Below are 18,072 nucleotides of genomic sequence, written 5' to 3'. Positions count from 1 at the left end.
CACTCGTACGCACATGAACTTACATGTAAGAGATATGTATATATGTGTACAACACATAGAGTATACTGTAGTTAAAAGCGTTTTCGCTGAAGTCGTATAGGAAGTATTACACGTTCGTCTCGCTAATTCTAACTCCGTTTAATTGAAACCAACTTTGTGTTTATTCTAATGTCTCGATCGAAAATTTGGTCGGAACACTTATTATGCCGAAAATCATACATTAATTATATAAAAGTATACACCTAAATATAAAAAATACATCGTTCAAACTCTGGAACGTTTGAAGTATGATATACTGTACGCCTGTCTTTGTCATTAGTTGTTTCGATTTCTTTTGCTTTATATATAACTTCTAATCTAAACTGAAATTGTAAAATAGATGATTTTTCCACACAGCATTGCAATACCTTCATCACTGTATTGCTGCGTAGCAAAAGTAAAAGATATTCAGTATGATAAAGAAATAAGACAGAGATCAATAAACTGATTATAGAAAATGTCACTAGTACACTATAACAAAAAAAAAATTATTAACAAAAGGAAATGTCGCACAAAGACATATAACAAGAAAAATTATAAAATTAAATTCTGCTTATTAAAGGTATTTAACAGAAGCGTTGCGCAATATCAATGTTAATAAATAATTTTCTCGCATTTTATGCTGTCAGAGTCTTTCTACCAACGTCTCAGCTATTCCCGATTCAAAAGGTTGGCAAATATGCATTGTCCCTTATACAATAAAAACAAACAAAGAAAACGATAACAAATAGGAATTTAATCGATCATAAATAAAATGTTATAACTACATTTAAGTAAACGAAAGATCGATCGAGCCAAGTAAAGTACACATGGTGATCAATCGTTCGATCACTGGCATACGAACAAGTTTTGTACAGAATAAATTATTATTTGATACTTTTACTTTCAACTTTCATCGTCGTCACTTAATAACATCGAGTGTGCTGTAAGGAATGCGGTATCACTTTCTTCGGTCATCATTTCGGCGATTTTCCGATCTTCAGTTTTTTCCTCTCTCTGCTATTGTTATTTTGACAAGAAATGCTTCCTCTAAATCGCTTTCTCTATTTAAAGCAGTTGGTTAGTACCGACATCACTGGTAAAGATACGTCAAAGAATAACACATTGTTTATCTTAGATTACACAACGCTGGTTTTGCGGGTCACAGTTTGAATAGCATCGTTCTCCTGTCTGATGACCTTTTAGAAAGGTCAGAAGTCACTAGAAAGAAAATGTGAAGTATAAAATTTTTTATTGACGTTGCGAAATGACGAATATTTATCATTTAGTCACACATTTAAGCAAAGATTATTCATCCGATTTTTCATAGCCAAGTGACTTAGGTAAGTGACTAACGTGAACTTTTAAAAGTGAGATTCGAATAACAGTTGCTCTTTTTGTCTCCTCAAAAATGCATTTTTTTAAATTGCATTTTTAAAAAAATTTAGTGACGAGTTGCGTAACTTTTCCGGCAACAGTTAAAACTGAATGTGACGTATTTTGCTTAAAAACTTTTTATATTATTAATTATTATAAAATGACAAAAAGCTTAATTTCGAGGGTAGCGACGAGTTTTATTATTTTTGTTCTTTTTAATTTTCCAATGCTAATAACGAGTAAAATTTTCGTCAAGTCCGACTCCACTCGAGATACACACACGACTCTATCTTTCCAAGCCCTTCGAACTTTAACCATCAAAATTTAACAGCATCGATCCCTCTAATATATACAAATCTCTCTGCAAAATTGCAGAAATTGTCGACAAAAGACACGAGAGTTATTAAACTTCAAAGCGCCATCAAATATACAGAAAAAACCATATTGTTTGGCATTTCTCGAGGTTTCGAGGTGCTCCGAGTCTAAAAATGTAAAAGTCTTGGAGGGTTATTTTTTGATCGATCGCCATACTTTCTCTGTTACATTCACTGAATTGATAAAACTGCTTGTATTGTAGAGTACACTACAGTACACTTCGTTTAGTAAACAATAGAAGAAATCCATACGTTGACACTACTTTATATTAGAGCAAATGGTCAAATTACACTTTATTAAGTTAAAAATGTTTTAATATGATATTCAAAGCATTTTAGGTAATGATGTTTACTAGTGTTGTAACGAATAGTATATTCGGCTTGAGGCCGAATACCGAATATTCGGCTATTCGGCCAAACTATTCGGCTTGATTAACGCACGTACGAAAATTGGCGCGCAAATTGCATTATAGCAAAGATCCTGCTCTCTATTGGCCCGCTGTCACTACGCTTCGCCAATCGCGTTAATTCTAAGCAGTTGTAGCGGACAGACAAGAGCTTCACGGCAGTATGTGATAAATGATGATATCAAATGTGGATAACAACGAAATGATCTACACGTGTATATAACGGAAAAAGAAGAGAGAAGGATTGCGAAGTGAAAATGTGAAAATAAATATGAAATTGAGTTAACATAATCGAACAATTCGAGGCAGCTTATTGGCGCGAAATTCGCGGCGTCAATGCCATACAATTGTTGTCATAGACTTCGGAAAGCTAAACGCTTGTAATGAAAGTCATTTATCGTGCACGGGCGAAAGCCTGGGGCCGTTCGGGCTACCAAGCTGTCTGGAATCTGTGAAATCATAACCGTGACTTATATCGACGTTCTATTTGTCTCTTTTTTCCGTTATCACCAGGCTATGAGTCACGTAATTGTAAAATGGAAACTCTACGACGGAAAAGTGACGAATCGAAAGTATCGTGAGCGTGTATTATGATGTATGCACAGGCATACGTGGATTAGAGCGATAGAGGAAAGAGAAAGGGAAGAGAAAAGACGAGCGCTTAAAAAAAAGGATAGGCAGGGTCAGACCCTCAGATGTGCGAGGATTCTCCAACGATAGACGTGTACAGTACTGTACGTGTGCTGATCTTTGTAATTACAAATTGTGAATACATGTGACTAATATTATTTTCTTTTTTATTTTGTGCATGTTACAAGTTATAAATAAATATAAACAAACAACACTAACTCGATAAAATTAAATCTAAATACCAAAACGATTAATTTACTGTGTTTTTGTTATTTATTACCCCTGTTTTTAGGTATTCGATATTCGGCCGAATAGTGAAAAATAGGCCGAATAGGCCGAATACCGAATAAGAACCGAATATTCGTTACATCACTAATGTTTACCATAGCAGATGTAATTTTTGTACTGTATGTCATTACTCCCTTCTTTCAATTTAAATATAACAAACGAAATTAATCGGTTGTGTATAAAATTAAATCGTTAATACGACATTTCTTTTTTTTCTGCCTACAAAACTTCTAATTTTGGCAATTTGACGTCATTTGAACACCCTTTCAAGTTAATTCTTTTTAAACTTTTGTACGAACGGAAAAATCGTCTCTTCCTCCAAATGCCTTCTCGATAGACAGACCCGGTGTTTAGAGAACTCAGAAGGACCCCGTGCACGATTAATGCTTCACCTTTGACGTCCAGAAAGGTCTTGAATTTATCGAAAAATGTGGTCTTCTATCTCGAGTGGCAAGAAAAAGTTAATTTATAAAAAAGTATGTTTATTATCCGAGAGCTTTTATGGAACCCGAGGGTAGAAGGAGCCTCCTCTCTCCTCGGAGGGCTTCTTCGCCATACTTTTGCATTTAAATTTCTTTATTAATTAAAAAAAGTCTTTAAAAGTCTTTAATAATAGAGTTTATAGGTTAAGGAAATCTAAATACAAATGAATATGAATAACCAATAATTACCAAACCATTTTTATATGATAAACATAACATTTAATAAATTAAAATATAAAATTATACAAAAGAATGAACCTAAACCTAAACCTGAACTACGACTTAACCTAAACTTATTCTTAACCTGACACGTGACAGAGAGAGTTCACATCAATCTATCTCTGAACATATTACCTTCACCAGGTCTTTGGAATATTTCTCTGAATGAGGGTCCTAACTCTGGGTATTCTTCTTCTAATAGTTTCTTTGGAAACGTCCCTTTTATTTGCTCTCTAGTAATGTGTACAAAACTCATGCCACTCATCATGAGCGGGCCTGGGAAAGGAAATCAACTTCCTTTCGAAATCGAAAGTTTCATCCGTTTTTTGTAATTATGTTTATAAAAAATAATCAGTTTTTAATGCGGAGAGATGGCATGATCCTAATACTGCTTTTAGAAAATTGCTAAGAATAATATCGATTTTGTTAATGATGGTCTATAGCAATAACTATAATGCACAACCTGTACAGCACTTTAATTATTACATGCTTTTAGTCATTCACATTCTTTAAAAGTTTTAAAATTTACTGTCCAAAATGTTAAATATAATTTAATGCATTCGATTCTGATGAAACCGTGTTGTAATTTACAAAACCAAATAAAATTATTTGAATAGAAACGGCAGTTAGCATCGAAAAAAGAAAATATGTGTACAGTTCAATATCAAGAGAGAAAATACAGAGAAAAGATACAAAATGAGATAGACAGACTGTTAGCCAACTGAATAAAAAGATGAATAATCTGCCAAGTGTTTGAAAAAAGTCACTTTATTGTGTCTGTATGAAGCAATAACTTAATGCATTTTGAAATTAGACTACCATAAAATTTCCATTATGTCAATCAATATTTGCATATTTTTATCGTAGCTAATGAAAGTAAACAGTTGGCAAGGGAATACGTATTAACTTCGAGTGGATAATAGACACGTAGAACATCGAGGGAACGAAGAGAAATTTTAATTTTATTCTTTTGAGGCTACCATTCAGTATTAATTATTCATGGAATATTCTATTTTGGATGCAATTCGTCCTTATCTTAACGTTTTACGCGTCATTGGTGTATTTATACCCAAGCGCCAGAATTATTTTTGGGTTAAAGCGCTTCTATTTGATATATACTTTATAACAATAATTTCTATTTTCGTCATTTATCCGGGTCATTTATCCGGATTATTTATTAAAGCTTTTTTTTATCAATGCAGACCCATATTTCAAACATTTTGTGTTCACGGATGGTTCGAATATTGAGGACAATGTAGGAGCATCTGTAGTTTACTCAATTCATGGAAATTCGAACTTTAAACATCATTTGGGCTTCAAACTTGCCAACTATTGCACGATACCAGAAGCAGAGCTATACGCAATCTATCGTGCACTCACCTATATTCAGAAGTCAAATACGATTAAAGGCAACATTCGTATATGTACAGACAGTCAGACTGCCTTGAACAGAATCAACCGCAATTACACCAAGTGTCAGACAACCAAATTAATTCACGAATTAATTCATAATCTTACAAATGTAAACATTTCCTTTTCCTGGGTCAGAGGACATAGTGGCGTTCAAGGGAACGAAGAAGCAGATAGGATTGCAAAGCTCTATGCCAACTCTTCAGAAAATAAAATTTACACAAGTATAACGAAAACGAATATAAAAAATCTTGTGGAACAGACTGCAAAACAACTGTGGCAGATGGAGTGGATCAGCAGTGACACAGGAAGATTGACATTTGGCTTTCTTCCTGATATTCAGGAACGTTTAGCCATGAAACACTTGCGCATCAACTACTTTTCCAGCCAAATTTTAACAGTTCACGGTAATTTTAGACAATATTTACACAGATTTGGTTTCAGTGAAGTGGACACATGTGATTGTAATAACTCTTCGACTCAAAATGTGGAACATTTTATTTTCAACTGCGAGAAGTTTAAACAAAAACGTAAAAGGCTAATGTACAGTGCTTTACATCATGGGTTTAACTGGCCTTGTCCCCTCTCCAAACTGATTTTTAATCGAGGGATTTTTAAAGAGCTGATGAAATTCGTCATAGAGACAAAAGCTCACAACGTGAGTTTCAGCAGGACATAATTCTCCAGGCAAGCCAAATCATACTCTTATATACGTAAAAGTTTCGAAGACTTTTCTTCATCATTGTATACATATGTGTTTCAAGTGTTTAGTGTTTAATGTCTGTGCAAACTTTAAATGCCAAAAATTATGGACATCCTGCAACGTAACCTCTGCAATGTGCCAACATGTACATAATTGTAAACTTTTATGTTTTTCGAAAGTTAATTTTGATGTTATTTTATTTTTGATTGACAGAATTTTTATTTAATTACAATTTTTATCTACTTGTCTGCATTTTTCAAACTGATATAATTATGTATTGCTTTTTGCAACTTCCTGTAAGCTTCAGGAAGACTCATTGTACATATGTTTTATCTTTCTGTAGTTATTTATTTTGTAAATAAATGCCGGTGCAGATGCCATGGCCTCCCCTTTCATCTCTTTTCTTATCTCACTTTTTTTTCACCTTCGCCTCTTCTCTTAAACTCTTTTCTATCTTGTCTTCACCCCCAGGCAATACCTATGAGTAGTCCTGGGTCTTCATCCCCTATGCTACAAAATATATACAAAATATAACGCTATGTAAACTTGACGAGTTAACTCGTCAATGGGTTAAGAGCGATATACTAATNCCCCTTTCTTATCTCACTTTTTTTTCACCTTCACCTCTTCTCTTAAACTCTTTTCTATCTTGTCTTCACCCCCAGGCAATACCTATGAGTAGTCCTGGGTCTTCATCCCCTATGCTACAAAATATATACAAAATATATCAAAGCTTTTTATAAAATCGCAAGTTGGTGATTTTCGTGGCATTCCCGTTTTATGGGATATCAACGGAACGCATTTACGCTTCGTATTATTCGGTGCACTTTTAATGTCTGTTTTATTTATTTACCTGCTTAATACAAATGCAATACACATAATAAAGGCAATCAAAATCCTAAACGAAAACGTAATATGCGCAAAAAAAATTCACCAAAAATTACTGCTTTATCAAGACCTGATTGAACTCTATTTCAGCCTTGTCTATTGCGTGTTTATTAGTTGGCACTTTGTACGTGTATTACAGGAACGCTTCCGGTTACTCAAAATTACTGTGGCAAGAAAGTTTCTGTACCTTTCATGTTTTATTTGGCGTTTCTATCAATGTCAGCGTAAATTGTTTTAGCGGGGGATTCATTTTGATTCTTACTTATTGATTACTTATTACTTGATTACTTTGATTATTATTCACTCTATTCAATTGTTACACACATTTATTATGGACATAAAAGAAAAAATACAAAGGGGCGAATTCGATAGCAAGACATCGCTACAGAAACTGTCGTCGATTGTATATTTTATTAAAAGTATTGATAAAATATGCAAAACTATTCATGTTTTGATAATAACAGTTTTCATTCCCAAAATCAGAATCGTAAGTATATGTGTGGTACTTTACGTATCGTTTACAATAGAATATCTGTTGATATGCTTTTCAATATTTTGGATATAAACTGTTATAGTAACATGTTTTTTTCATTTACTATTGAACACAAGACTGTGTTATTATTATAACACTTGGCGTTTATCCACTTTATTCAGTTGATACGGGCACTTTTACACGTTTTGGGCGTATAGACCCTCATCAGTCAACTGATAAGAAGAAACATTTACATTAGATTATTACATTTTGTAAAAATTATATAACGATTCTAAAACATGTAACTTTCAAGACATACCATTAAAAATGCAATGACACTCGTACAGCACAAGTTATTATTCACTGCTGTTAGGATAAGTTGATAACATTGATAACATAAATCTACATATATTAAATTAAAAAATAAAACGCTGTATAATTATACACGCTTATACTGATAACGCACAGAACTATACTAATTTTTGTTTACTCTTGTTTCTTACTGTTAAATAGCCGTGACACATCCTTTATCTTCTTACTAAAGTTGATAAATATATAGGCAGAATCCTTTTTAATGATTAATGAATATATTTGTTGGTTTCTCACAACATTTCATTTGCACATAAAAAAATCAGATAAACCTCACTTTGCATATTATAACAATTTCGTTTCCTGGGCATTACACGCCAAGTGTTTTAATAATAACACAGTCTTGTGTTCAATAGTAAATAAATACGAAAACACGGTTTCAAAAAACGAATGTTTTTTTTACTTGACAAGAATTCTTTCGAACGTAAGTTACTTTTATTCTATAGAAATTCTGTGAATTGTATGTCTCCTAACCACGTGAATTGTTTAAGAAGAATTATGTAATTAATACATTTCAGATGGAACGGTTTTTCACTTGTATAATGGACATTTCCTTGACGATGACAATAAAAAAATTGTAAATATTCTTTTATAATTTATAAATTATGTTTCTTCGCCGATTTGCATGAAAATATGTTTGAATTTTATTATATTTTAAGTCAAAACTCGCGTAACGACAGTACAATGAAATGTGTTTTCTTTGTTTTCTGCCGGAAGTATTAATGTTCATATCGAGAGCCGAAGTGGGATTCAGAAGCAACAACTTCTTTTTCTTCGACAAGCAAACGGTTTTAAATGTAAGTTTAATATCTCATATATTATATTATAACAACGTATAGATTGTTTCTATTATTATTATTATTATATATACTAGCTGCAAGGACCCGCTTCGCTGGGCAAAAAGTAACGATAGTGAAGATTAAGATAATTACATTATAGCCAATCTTACCCGTTTTCACAGAATGCAAGAATTAGGTCCCCCGTTTCCAGACTAATTAGAGAACTTTTACCTCCAGTCAAACGAACTATTTTCAATTTGATCAATTTTCTGGAACGTTTACAATCGTTCTATAATCGAACCAATTCGAATTCGAATTCGAACAAATTTGAAAAAATTCGAACATAACATTCGAAATAGAAAACCACTTTCAACCACTTTAGGCCCCATATCCCCCGCACCCTTGTAGCTATCGAGACGCAACCCCCATAGTGCACGAATGGAGACTTGCGGCTACCAACATATACAAACAGCATTCATGTGCGATGTATAGTTTTGGCGGAAAAGTGAAATATAGGGAGACACATGTCCATATATATATATATATCTAAATATATAAAATTGCTTGTCCTGACAGACTGACTCACTCATTCACTGACTGAGTGATTCATTATCGCCCAGAGCAAACCGCTTAATTTAGAGAGGTGAAATTTGGTAGATAGTTAGAATACGTCATGGAAACGCACACTAAGAAGGGATTTTTCGAAATTCCCCCGCGGGGGGAAAAAGAGAGAATTAAGGGTTAACCGGAAAAACGGCTTCTACTGTACTATTTTAGATGCGATTTTTTGTTTTCAACTACGTTTAGTCTTCATTGAGTACTTAGGTGTATTAAATTAATGACATTTCAGACATTTCGATTTTAAAAATGTTCGATCCGTTTTAAATTCGAATTTGTTATTGCATATTGGTTCGATTATAGAACAATTGTAAACGTTCCAAAAAATTAATCAAATTAGAGATAGTTCGTTTGATTCTCGGCAATTCTCTTCAGCGGTAGGTGTTATATGACAATTACTATGGTTATTGAAATATTAAATGTAAAGGGGGTTTGCTTGCAAAACCTCCGCGGACAAAGTTGCGGGTAACAGCTAGTATATATATATTGAATTAGATATAGATATAGATATAGATATTGTAACATTATACAAGCATTTTTATATAAAAAAATTATGTATTTTGTTTCAGTATACTGTGGAATTCATCACACAATTAATTGGATTTATTCTAATAAGAAGAAAATCTATTATAAATTAATACGTATCTTACCGAATATTTCACTAATTTTGTTGACTTCGTAAACAAAAATTATGTCTGATGCCAAGTGTATGCAATTGTATTAAATTAAATAATATAATTTAATATAATAGAAAGATTAGAAGCATGAAATAATCTTAATGTTTGTTTTTATATTTTGCCCGAGGAACGTCGACCTAATCTGCTAGCTATTTAATAAGCCAGTATAGATAATTGTTCATTTCTTGTTACTAAATGGCATATAAATAATTTCTAAGCACGAAATAAAATATAAAATAACAAAACTTACAAAAGTTATGCCTTTAATATATCAGTAACATTAGTTACAACATTGCCTTATAAAGAACGATGAAAGTAACTTTTTATTCTACTTTTGCAGATGTTGATGGCTTCTCGAGATCGTCTTTGGATTCAGAGATTAAACTTTGACGTCTTTCTTTCGATTTCACAAAGTTATTATATTTTCGTCTGTAACTTTTCAGCTTATATTTCATTTCTAAGTTTCTGAGCTTGCGTTGGAGTTCATTACATAAATCCTTCGGCATAGTTGAAAGTAATTTCAAATGTGATAATAGAACCGAACAACGTTTTTTTTTCTCTACTTCTGTATCATCCGAATTTTCTGAGTGTAAACACTCGGATTTCTGATCTTCAAAATGTTTTATGAATTCGTCGTAATCGAACGAAAATGAATCTTCTCTGTGTATTGGTGTTGGACATAAAGTAGGAGGTGATTCTGGTTCAGTTAGACTCAACACATCTAATTTTCCTTCTGCCTGAAGTATAGAAACGTCAACTGAAAAGCAAATACTCCACATTAATTGTTTGAGAATTGTTTCATATTATTATTTATATTGTTATTATTAATTTCGTTATAAATGTCTAGCTATTCTTATATTTTATTCTACTTTTGTTCTAAAATAATATTTGAAGTATAAATAATATCATTTGTGTTAGTTTTTTAAGAGAGGGAAAGAATGGCGATCGATCGATTAAAATAAAATCTGGCTACAGATAACGCACACTCAATTTTAATTTTTTGCTGGGAAAGTTATACAACTCGTTGCTAGATTTTTATTCCTTCCAAAAAGTAGGTTTCTGGAATTTACGAGTTATTGAAGCGAGACCATCGGTGTTATCAATGTCCATTTTAACGAAGGTTAACGAAATTACTGTATATTTTAAGTTCATCGTTAACTGTGTACGGTACAGTGCAAATGCTTTAAACATGGGCATATATGAGGACAATTATCTGTTCTTCTGCCACTCGTACGCACATGAACTTACATGTAAGAGATGTGTATATATGTGTACAACACATAGAGTATACTGTAGTTAAAAGCGTTTTCGCTGAAGTCGTATAGAAACTATTACACCTTCGTCTCGCTAATCCTAATTCCGTTTAATTGAAACCAACTCTGTGTTTATTCTAATGTCTCAATCAAAAATGTGGTTCGAACATTTAGTATGCCGAAAATCATACATTAATTAAATAAAAGTATACACCTAAATATAAAAAATACATCGTTCGAACTCTGCAACGTTCGAAGAATGAGATACTGTACGCCTGTCTTTGTCATTCGTTTTTTCGATTTCTTTTGCTTTATTCTAATTTTCTAATCTAAACTGAAATTGTAAAATACATGATTTTTTCATACAGCATTTCCATACCTTCACTGTATTGCTGTGTAGCAAAAGTAAAAGATATTCAGTATGATAAGAAAAAATAAGACAGAGATAGGAAGTAAATCACAATCGGAAAAATCATTGTCCTTAATTGCAGTGAAAGTCAATAAACTGACTAATAGAAAATGTCACTAGTACACTATAACAAAAGAAATTAACAAAGAGAAATCGTCATACAAAGACATAAAACAAGAAGAATTATAAAATTAAATTCTGCTTATTAAAGGTATTTAACAGAAGCGTTGCGCAATATCAATGTTAATAAATAATTTTCTCGCATTTTATGCTGTCAGAGTTTTTATACCAACGTCCCAGCTATTCCCCATTCAAAAGGTTGACAAGTATGTATTGTCCCTTATACAATAAATAGACAAAGGAAACGAAAACGAATATGAATTAAATCGATCATCAGCGAATTGTTATAACTAGATTTAAGTGAACGAAAGATCGATCGAGCCAAGTAAAGTACACATGGTGATCAATCGTTCGATCACTGGCATACCAACAAGTTTTATACAGAATAAATTATTATTAGATACTTTTACTTACAACTATCATCGTCGTCACTTAATAACATCGAGTGTGCTGTAAGGAATGCGGTATCACTTTCTTCGGTCATCATTTTTGCGATTTTACGGTCTTCAGTTTTTTCCTCTTTCTTCTATTGTTATTTTGACAAGAAATGGTAGCGCTTCCTCTATTTAAAGCAATTGGATAGTACTGACGTCACTGGTAAAGATGCGTCAAAGAATGACACATTGTTTATCTTAGATTACAGAACGCTGGTTTTGCGGGCCACAGTTTGAATAGCATCGTTTTCCTGTCTGATGACCTTTTAGAAAGGTCAGAAGTCACTAGAAAGAAAATGTAAAGTATAAGTTATATTTCATGATTGACGTTGCGAAATGACGAATATTTATCATTTAGTCACACATTTAAGCAAAGATTATTCATCCGATTTTTCATAGCCAAGTGACTTATGTGAGTAACGTGAACTTTTAAAAGTGAGATTCGAATAACAGTTGCTCTCTTCGTCTCCTCAGAAATGCATTTTTTTAAAAATTTAGTAACGAGGTGCGTAACTTTTCCGGCAACAGTTAAAACTGCGTGTGGCGTATTTTGCTTAAAAACTTTTTATATTATTAATTATTCTAAAATGAAAAAAGCTTAATTTCGAGGGTAGCGAAGAGTTTTATTATTTTTGTTCTTTTTAATTTTCCAATGCTAATAACGAGTAAAATCTTTTTCAAGTCCGACTCCACTCGAGATACACACACGACTCTATCTTTCCAAGCCCTTCGAACTTTAACCATCAAAATTTAACAGCATCGATCCCTCTAATATATACAAATCTCTCTGCAAAATTGCAGAAATTGTCGACAAAAGACACGAGAGTTATTAAGCTTCAAATCGGCATCAAATATACAGGAAAAAACTCATTGTTTGGCATTTCTCGACGTTTCGAGGTGCTCTGAGTGTAAAAATGTAAAAATCTTGGAGGGTTATTTTTTGATCGATCGCCATACTTTCTCTGTTACATTCACTGAACTGATAAAACTGCTTGTATTGTAGAGTACACTACAGTACACTTCGTTTAGTAAACAATAGAAGAAATCCATACGTTGAAACTACTATATATAAGAGCAAATGGTTAAATTACTCTTTATTAAGTTAAAAATATTTTAATATGATATTAAAAGCATTATAAGTAATGATGTTTACCATAGCAAATGTAATATTGTACTGTATGTCATAACTTCTAACTACTGAAGCACCCATAACTTCTGACGAATTAAGATTTATTTCTCTTCTGTCGGAATTAGAGAAACTCTTCTCCATTTGTTTGTCCCTTTTTTCGGACCAAATCTATACGATTTTTCAAGAAGGACAGGGACACCTCCGACGTTTTCGTCCAGCTGAGCTCCACGCTGCCCTGAAACTGCATTTCCCCCGACCGGAATTGCTGCTAGATGTCCGCTACTTCCGTAGCGGTCTTCTAATTATTAAAACTCGGGATCACCAAGCCGCAGAGGCGGCTCTTCGTATTCCCGATATTGCCGGAATACCAGTCCGCGGCCGTCTGGCCCCGGATTGTGCCCAAACCGCTTATCTCCTTCTTGGGGTGGACCGGTCGATCACAGTCCAAGAAATTTACGAAATTCTTTCGGACTCCCACTTTCCAATCCTAGAGATACGTCGTTTTACACGACGGAACGGGGATAGCATCGAGTTTAGCTTTACGGTTTACTTCTCAGTGGCCAGTGCTTCCCCGTTGGAATCCGTTACTATCCATTACCAACGATACTACTGTGAGCGATATATTCCTCGCCCACGCCAATGCAGGCGATGCCTCAATTTTGGCCACTCGTCCACGACATGCCGCGGCCGCCGCAAATGTATTACTTGCGGGGCTGACCATGACACAGTCACATGTACTGCCGCTGCTGCCGGCTGTGTGCGTTGCGGAGGAGAACACTCTGCGGATTCTCCCCGCTGCCCAGCCTATCAGCAAGAGGCATGCCTGCTAAAATTCAGCGCCATCCAGCGCTGTTCTTATCTAGAAGCCAAGCGCTCGCAGAGCAACTCCCCAAAATCATACGCAAGAGTGGTCTCTAATTCACCTCAAAACCGTCCGACAGGACCCCTCGTTGTGAAAAACAGCCAGCTCTTTCTACTATTGGATAGACAGGAGACATTTTGACCCTAACCAATCGTATTTCCCAATTGGAATCCGTTGTGGAGAAGTTATGCGCAAAAGTTAAGTCTTCTTTGCTCGATCATTCAGCCTACCCCGCTCAACCCAACTCAGGGTTCTCTCCGTGAGCCGAGTCTGGACAAGGAACTGACCGTGTCTACGTCAAATAAGCGCTCTTCCTATCCGGCAGGCCCTTTGACTCCTGCCAAACTCCAAAAAAGAAGAAAGGACCTAAACCTCGTCCCACCGATCCATTAATGGCATCCGACTCAGAAGGTCAAAATTCGGACATGGACCACACGTACTCCACGGTGTCCACAAGTGTAACTCCCATAGAAGACCCCTGCTTTGCCTCCCCAGCCGAGAAGGCTAAACTTCGCCGCCACTAGCCCAATTCCCCCAAGCACAATGTCTAACCCCTCAAGCAATTTGCAAAATCTCCGCTTGATACATTGGAACGCAAGAGGTGTTCGTTCTAAACGTGATCTTCTTTTGGCGGCTTCTTGGCTACGTACCGTGGATATCATCCTGGTACAGGAGACGTGACTAACTCCTGAAGTGGTGTTTTCCATTCCAGGATTCACTCTCTTCCACCAGGATCGCACCTCTGCTCAGGGAGGGATCTTCTAACAGCGGTCTCTCACCGCCCACCCGCCAGCTGCCCCCTGGTCCCAAGATCTCCGGCATCGAATATCAAGAAACCTTGGTATACTTTTTATGGGCTCCTCTCTCTCTTGTTAATGTATATTTCCCACACGGCATCTTTTCGGCTGTTTCTCTGGACCCCCTTTGCGGAGCAGTCACCACCCTCGCATACTGTGCGGGAACTAGAACGCTCATCATCCCTATTGGAATAACGAGTGCAAACGCCCAGATATTGCGGGCCGCACCCTCTTCGATTGGTTCTCATCCGCGAACTTATGCTGTTGGAACTCTGGGGAACCAACTTATTTCCACTCAAACGGTTCATTAGCTATAGACCTGACCTTCTGCTCCCCGGACCTATTAGGTTCCGCCTTATGAAGCCCTTGCGTGGACACCCTAACCAGTGACCACGCTCCTATTTCGATCACTCTATCAATCTCGGGCACCCCTAACCCGACGTCTACCCCTCGTCTACACTTTTCAACAAACTGGAGTCGTTATTCAAATAAACTCGATCAGCTTTGGACTACCGAGGAATTAATTCCCACTTCGTATAACGCCTTTGTAGACACTATCCGTGAGACGGTCTCCTCTAATACTATAATTCGCTCCTTCCCTCCTCGGGTCAACCCCCGTGGTAGACCCCTGTATGCAGTCGCCTTAGAGCGCTTAAACGTCGCGCGTTCCGTCTAGCCTGCAGGAGGGCGTCTCACTCCTGGTGGGATAAATATAAACAATTAGGAGCGAAACTCCGTCGGAAGACCTGTCAGGCTCGTCGGGAGTGGTGGGGTCGTTTGTGTGCCTCTCCCCCTCTCCATCCACACTCTATCGTATCTTTCGTCGACTGAGATCCCCGCCGGCGATCACGGCCACCTAACATATAATCCAAACGACGGACTACCTACTCAGTACCATCCAGCAGGCTGAAGCCTTTGCATCCTTTTTTGGGCGTACCCGCCCAAGGGGCACTTTTGTTCCCCTTGATGATCTCCGGCTAGGGGCCCCAAAGTTTTACGATTCCCCCTTTCATCTCCTTGAACTCCGCCGGGCTATACACCGTCTTCAGAACACTACACTGGGCCCAGATGGAGTAAGATCACACGCCTTACGGTTTTTCCCAAAAGTGGGCCTCTCGGCCCTCCTCAATCTCTTAAACGATCTCTGGGCCTCAGGGTCCTGCCTCCCAGACTGGACCTCTTCTACCGTTGTTCCGATTATTAATTAAACCGGGTCGCCCAGCAATGATATGCGCCTCTTATAGACCGATCTCTCTTACCTCTCACGTCGCAAAACTATTTGAACGGCTAATCCTCTATCGAATCCATAAATCGACCTTTCATTCTGATATCCTCCACCAACACCACTTTGGCTTTCTCCTTTACCGAGGGGTAGAAGAGGCCCTTATTACGTTACACCACCATATAGCTGTGTCCCGAGCAAGAAAGCACTGGGTATACCTAGTCGCACTCGACGTAGAAGGGGCATATGACTCAGTGTGCCAAGAAGGACTCCTAGCTAAATTAGAATTTTTCGGTATGGGAGGGAGACTCTTGTCCTATCTTAAATCGTTCCTATTACATCGTTTTTTTCGCGTCCGTTGGCGCAGAGTGCTGTCACCTCCTCACGCCTTTATCCAAGGCGTCCCCCAGGGGAGCGTTCTTGCCCCCATTCTATTTACATTATACATGGCGGACCTTTGGACCGCTCTCCCCCCAATGTCACTGCCGTCCATTACGCGGACGATCTATACATTCTCACTTCGAGTACAAGGCCTTCTCAAGCAGCTCACAAAGCTCAATTAGCCCTGGACCACCTTGAACATTGGGCAACCACATGCAGTTTATCTTTTTCCGCCACTAGAAGCTCTCCCGTCGATTTTTCTGCCAAACTCCACTGCCCTCCACTTACTTTGTCTCTTAACTCAGGTAATATCCCTCAGCGCCCTTCTTTCCGCATCCTCGGTCTTCATTTTTTGCATAACTTCACGCCCACGAGACTTTCTTAATAACCAAAGTGACTCGTGCCCGTTCCCTCCTCAAATTTTTTGCTTCTGGTACAGTAGAACCTCGAAAACTCGTCCCTCGATAACTTAGCACTCCGGATAACTGGTCCACACCTTGGCAGGGCGAAAAAATCCTTAGTTAATTAATTTTCATTATAGACAGCTTTATAAAAGTATAAAAGCTCTCATAAAGTATTTTTCTGAGGTCTGTCTTATCAGGTAAATTACTGTACACAGTGTATTCATTAATTTTCATTTTCATGTAGTGGCTCTATGCCTTCATAAAGGACGTACTTTTCCTTTGTTTAAGGGTATTTGGGCAGTTTATTCTCTGTTATATTCTGTACAAGTAAATACTGTACAAGTACAGTACAGTATTTTCTGAGGAAATACTCGTACTTATTTTTTTTAACCCCATTCCCGATAACTCGGCATTTTCACAAACTCGGCCACCCTTCGGTCCACATTAGGTCGAGTTTTCGAGGTTCTACTGTAGTAACGGTGCCAGGAGAGTCGACCACTTCCGCTTAATCTGTACCGTCCTTAGCCCGATGGAGGAATTTGGCGCTCCTCTCCTGAAAGGGACCCCCCAACCAGTATCCGTCGCATCGAAAAACCCATTCACGAAGCCCTTCGCACAGCCTTGGGTGTGCCCAAGTCTACTCCGCTTTTATCTTTATATGCCGAGTCTGGCTATATTCCACTCCAGTCTAGACTGCGTCAGAAAGCTATATCGCACGTCATCACTCACCTCTCAAGAGGCCACTATAGCCCTCTCTACAAAATTTTCAGCACAGCCTCCAGTCTAGACTACTACCACTGGCGCCCTTTCCAGGTCCCGTATGCCTCTAGGGTTCTCTCGCTGATTCGTCAGGAAGGTCTACCCATCTCTCACCTATACCGGCAAAAACACGTACCCCGTAAACATCCAACCTATAATTCGTCTTGGCGACTTTCCAAACGCTTCCAGCCAACCGCCGGCAGCCTTGAATGCCCTTTTAAATCATTTACATTCCACAATCTGGCGGGATTGGACTCTCTTTGGGGCAGATGCCTCAAAATCACACCTACGGACGGCCTTCGGTGTTGTTTTTCCGGCTCATACGGCCAAGGAAACTTGGTCGCTACACACGAGCTGCAGCGTCTTCGGTGCGGAGGCTCTTGGCATCCAACGGACAGTTAATCTCAGCGTCCGTCTTAACACTCTGACGGCCATCGTCTCAGATGGCAAATCAGTTCTCCAGGCAGTCGCCAATGTTAATTTTTCCTCTCCAGCGGTTATTATTGACCTAGTTGCAACCATCAGCTCTCACCCAACACCTCTTGAAATCGGGTGGACCCCTGGTCACGTTGGCATCCACATAAATGAAGA

At 37.3% G+C, this 18,072-nt stretch overlaps 1 protein-coding gene across 2 annotated transcripts; it reads right to left on the bottom strand.

Moving 5' to 3' along the window:
* Positions 1-9,957: 9,957 nt before the first annotated feature.
* Positions 9,958-11,999, bottom strand: LOC111639541. 2 transcript variants are annotated; one of them, XM_023385427.1, is made up of 2 exons: positions 11,908-11,999; positions 9,958-10,468 (listed from the first exon to the last, which is right to left on the bottom strand). In XM_023385427.1, exons 1-2 carry the CDS (start codon positions 11,978-11,980, stop codon positions 10,035-10,037), a joined length of 507 nt encoding a protein of 168 aa, XP_023241195.1. In that variant the 5' UTR covers positions 11,981-11,999; the 3' UTR covers positions 9,958-10,034. The 2 variants fall into 2 exon arrangements, with proteins under 2 accessions (XP_023241195.1, XP_023241196.1); XM_023385428.1 differs by having other exon boundaries at positions 9,958-10,448; positions 11,908-11,955.
* Between the last annotated feature and the right edge of the window lie 6,073 nt (positions 12,000-18,072).

The sequence above is a fragment of the Centruroides sculpturatus genome, unplaced genomic scaffold (genome assembly GCF_000671375.1).
Source record: "Centruroides sculpturatus isolate CEXI.00-Female unplaced genomic scaffold, Cexi_2.0 scaffold1018, whole genome shotgun sequence".
NCBI lineage: Eukaryota > Metazoa > Arthropoda > Arachnida > Scorpiones > Buthidae > Centruroides > Centruroides sculpturatus.
This window is presented reverse-complemented; position numbering and strand designations above follow the sequence as displayed.

What these genes read in the sequence shown, in the direction of transcription:
- LOC111639541 (XM_023385427.1), bottom strand. Translation starts at nt 11,980, where the DNA reads ATGATGACCGAAGAAAGTGATACCGCATTCCTTACAGCACACTCGATG. An exon ending in AAGTGACGACGATGATAGTT is followed by an intron (nt 10,469 to 11,907) that starts GTAAGTAAAAGT and finishes TTTGCTTTTCAG; the next exon opens with TTGACGTTTCTATACTTCAG.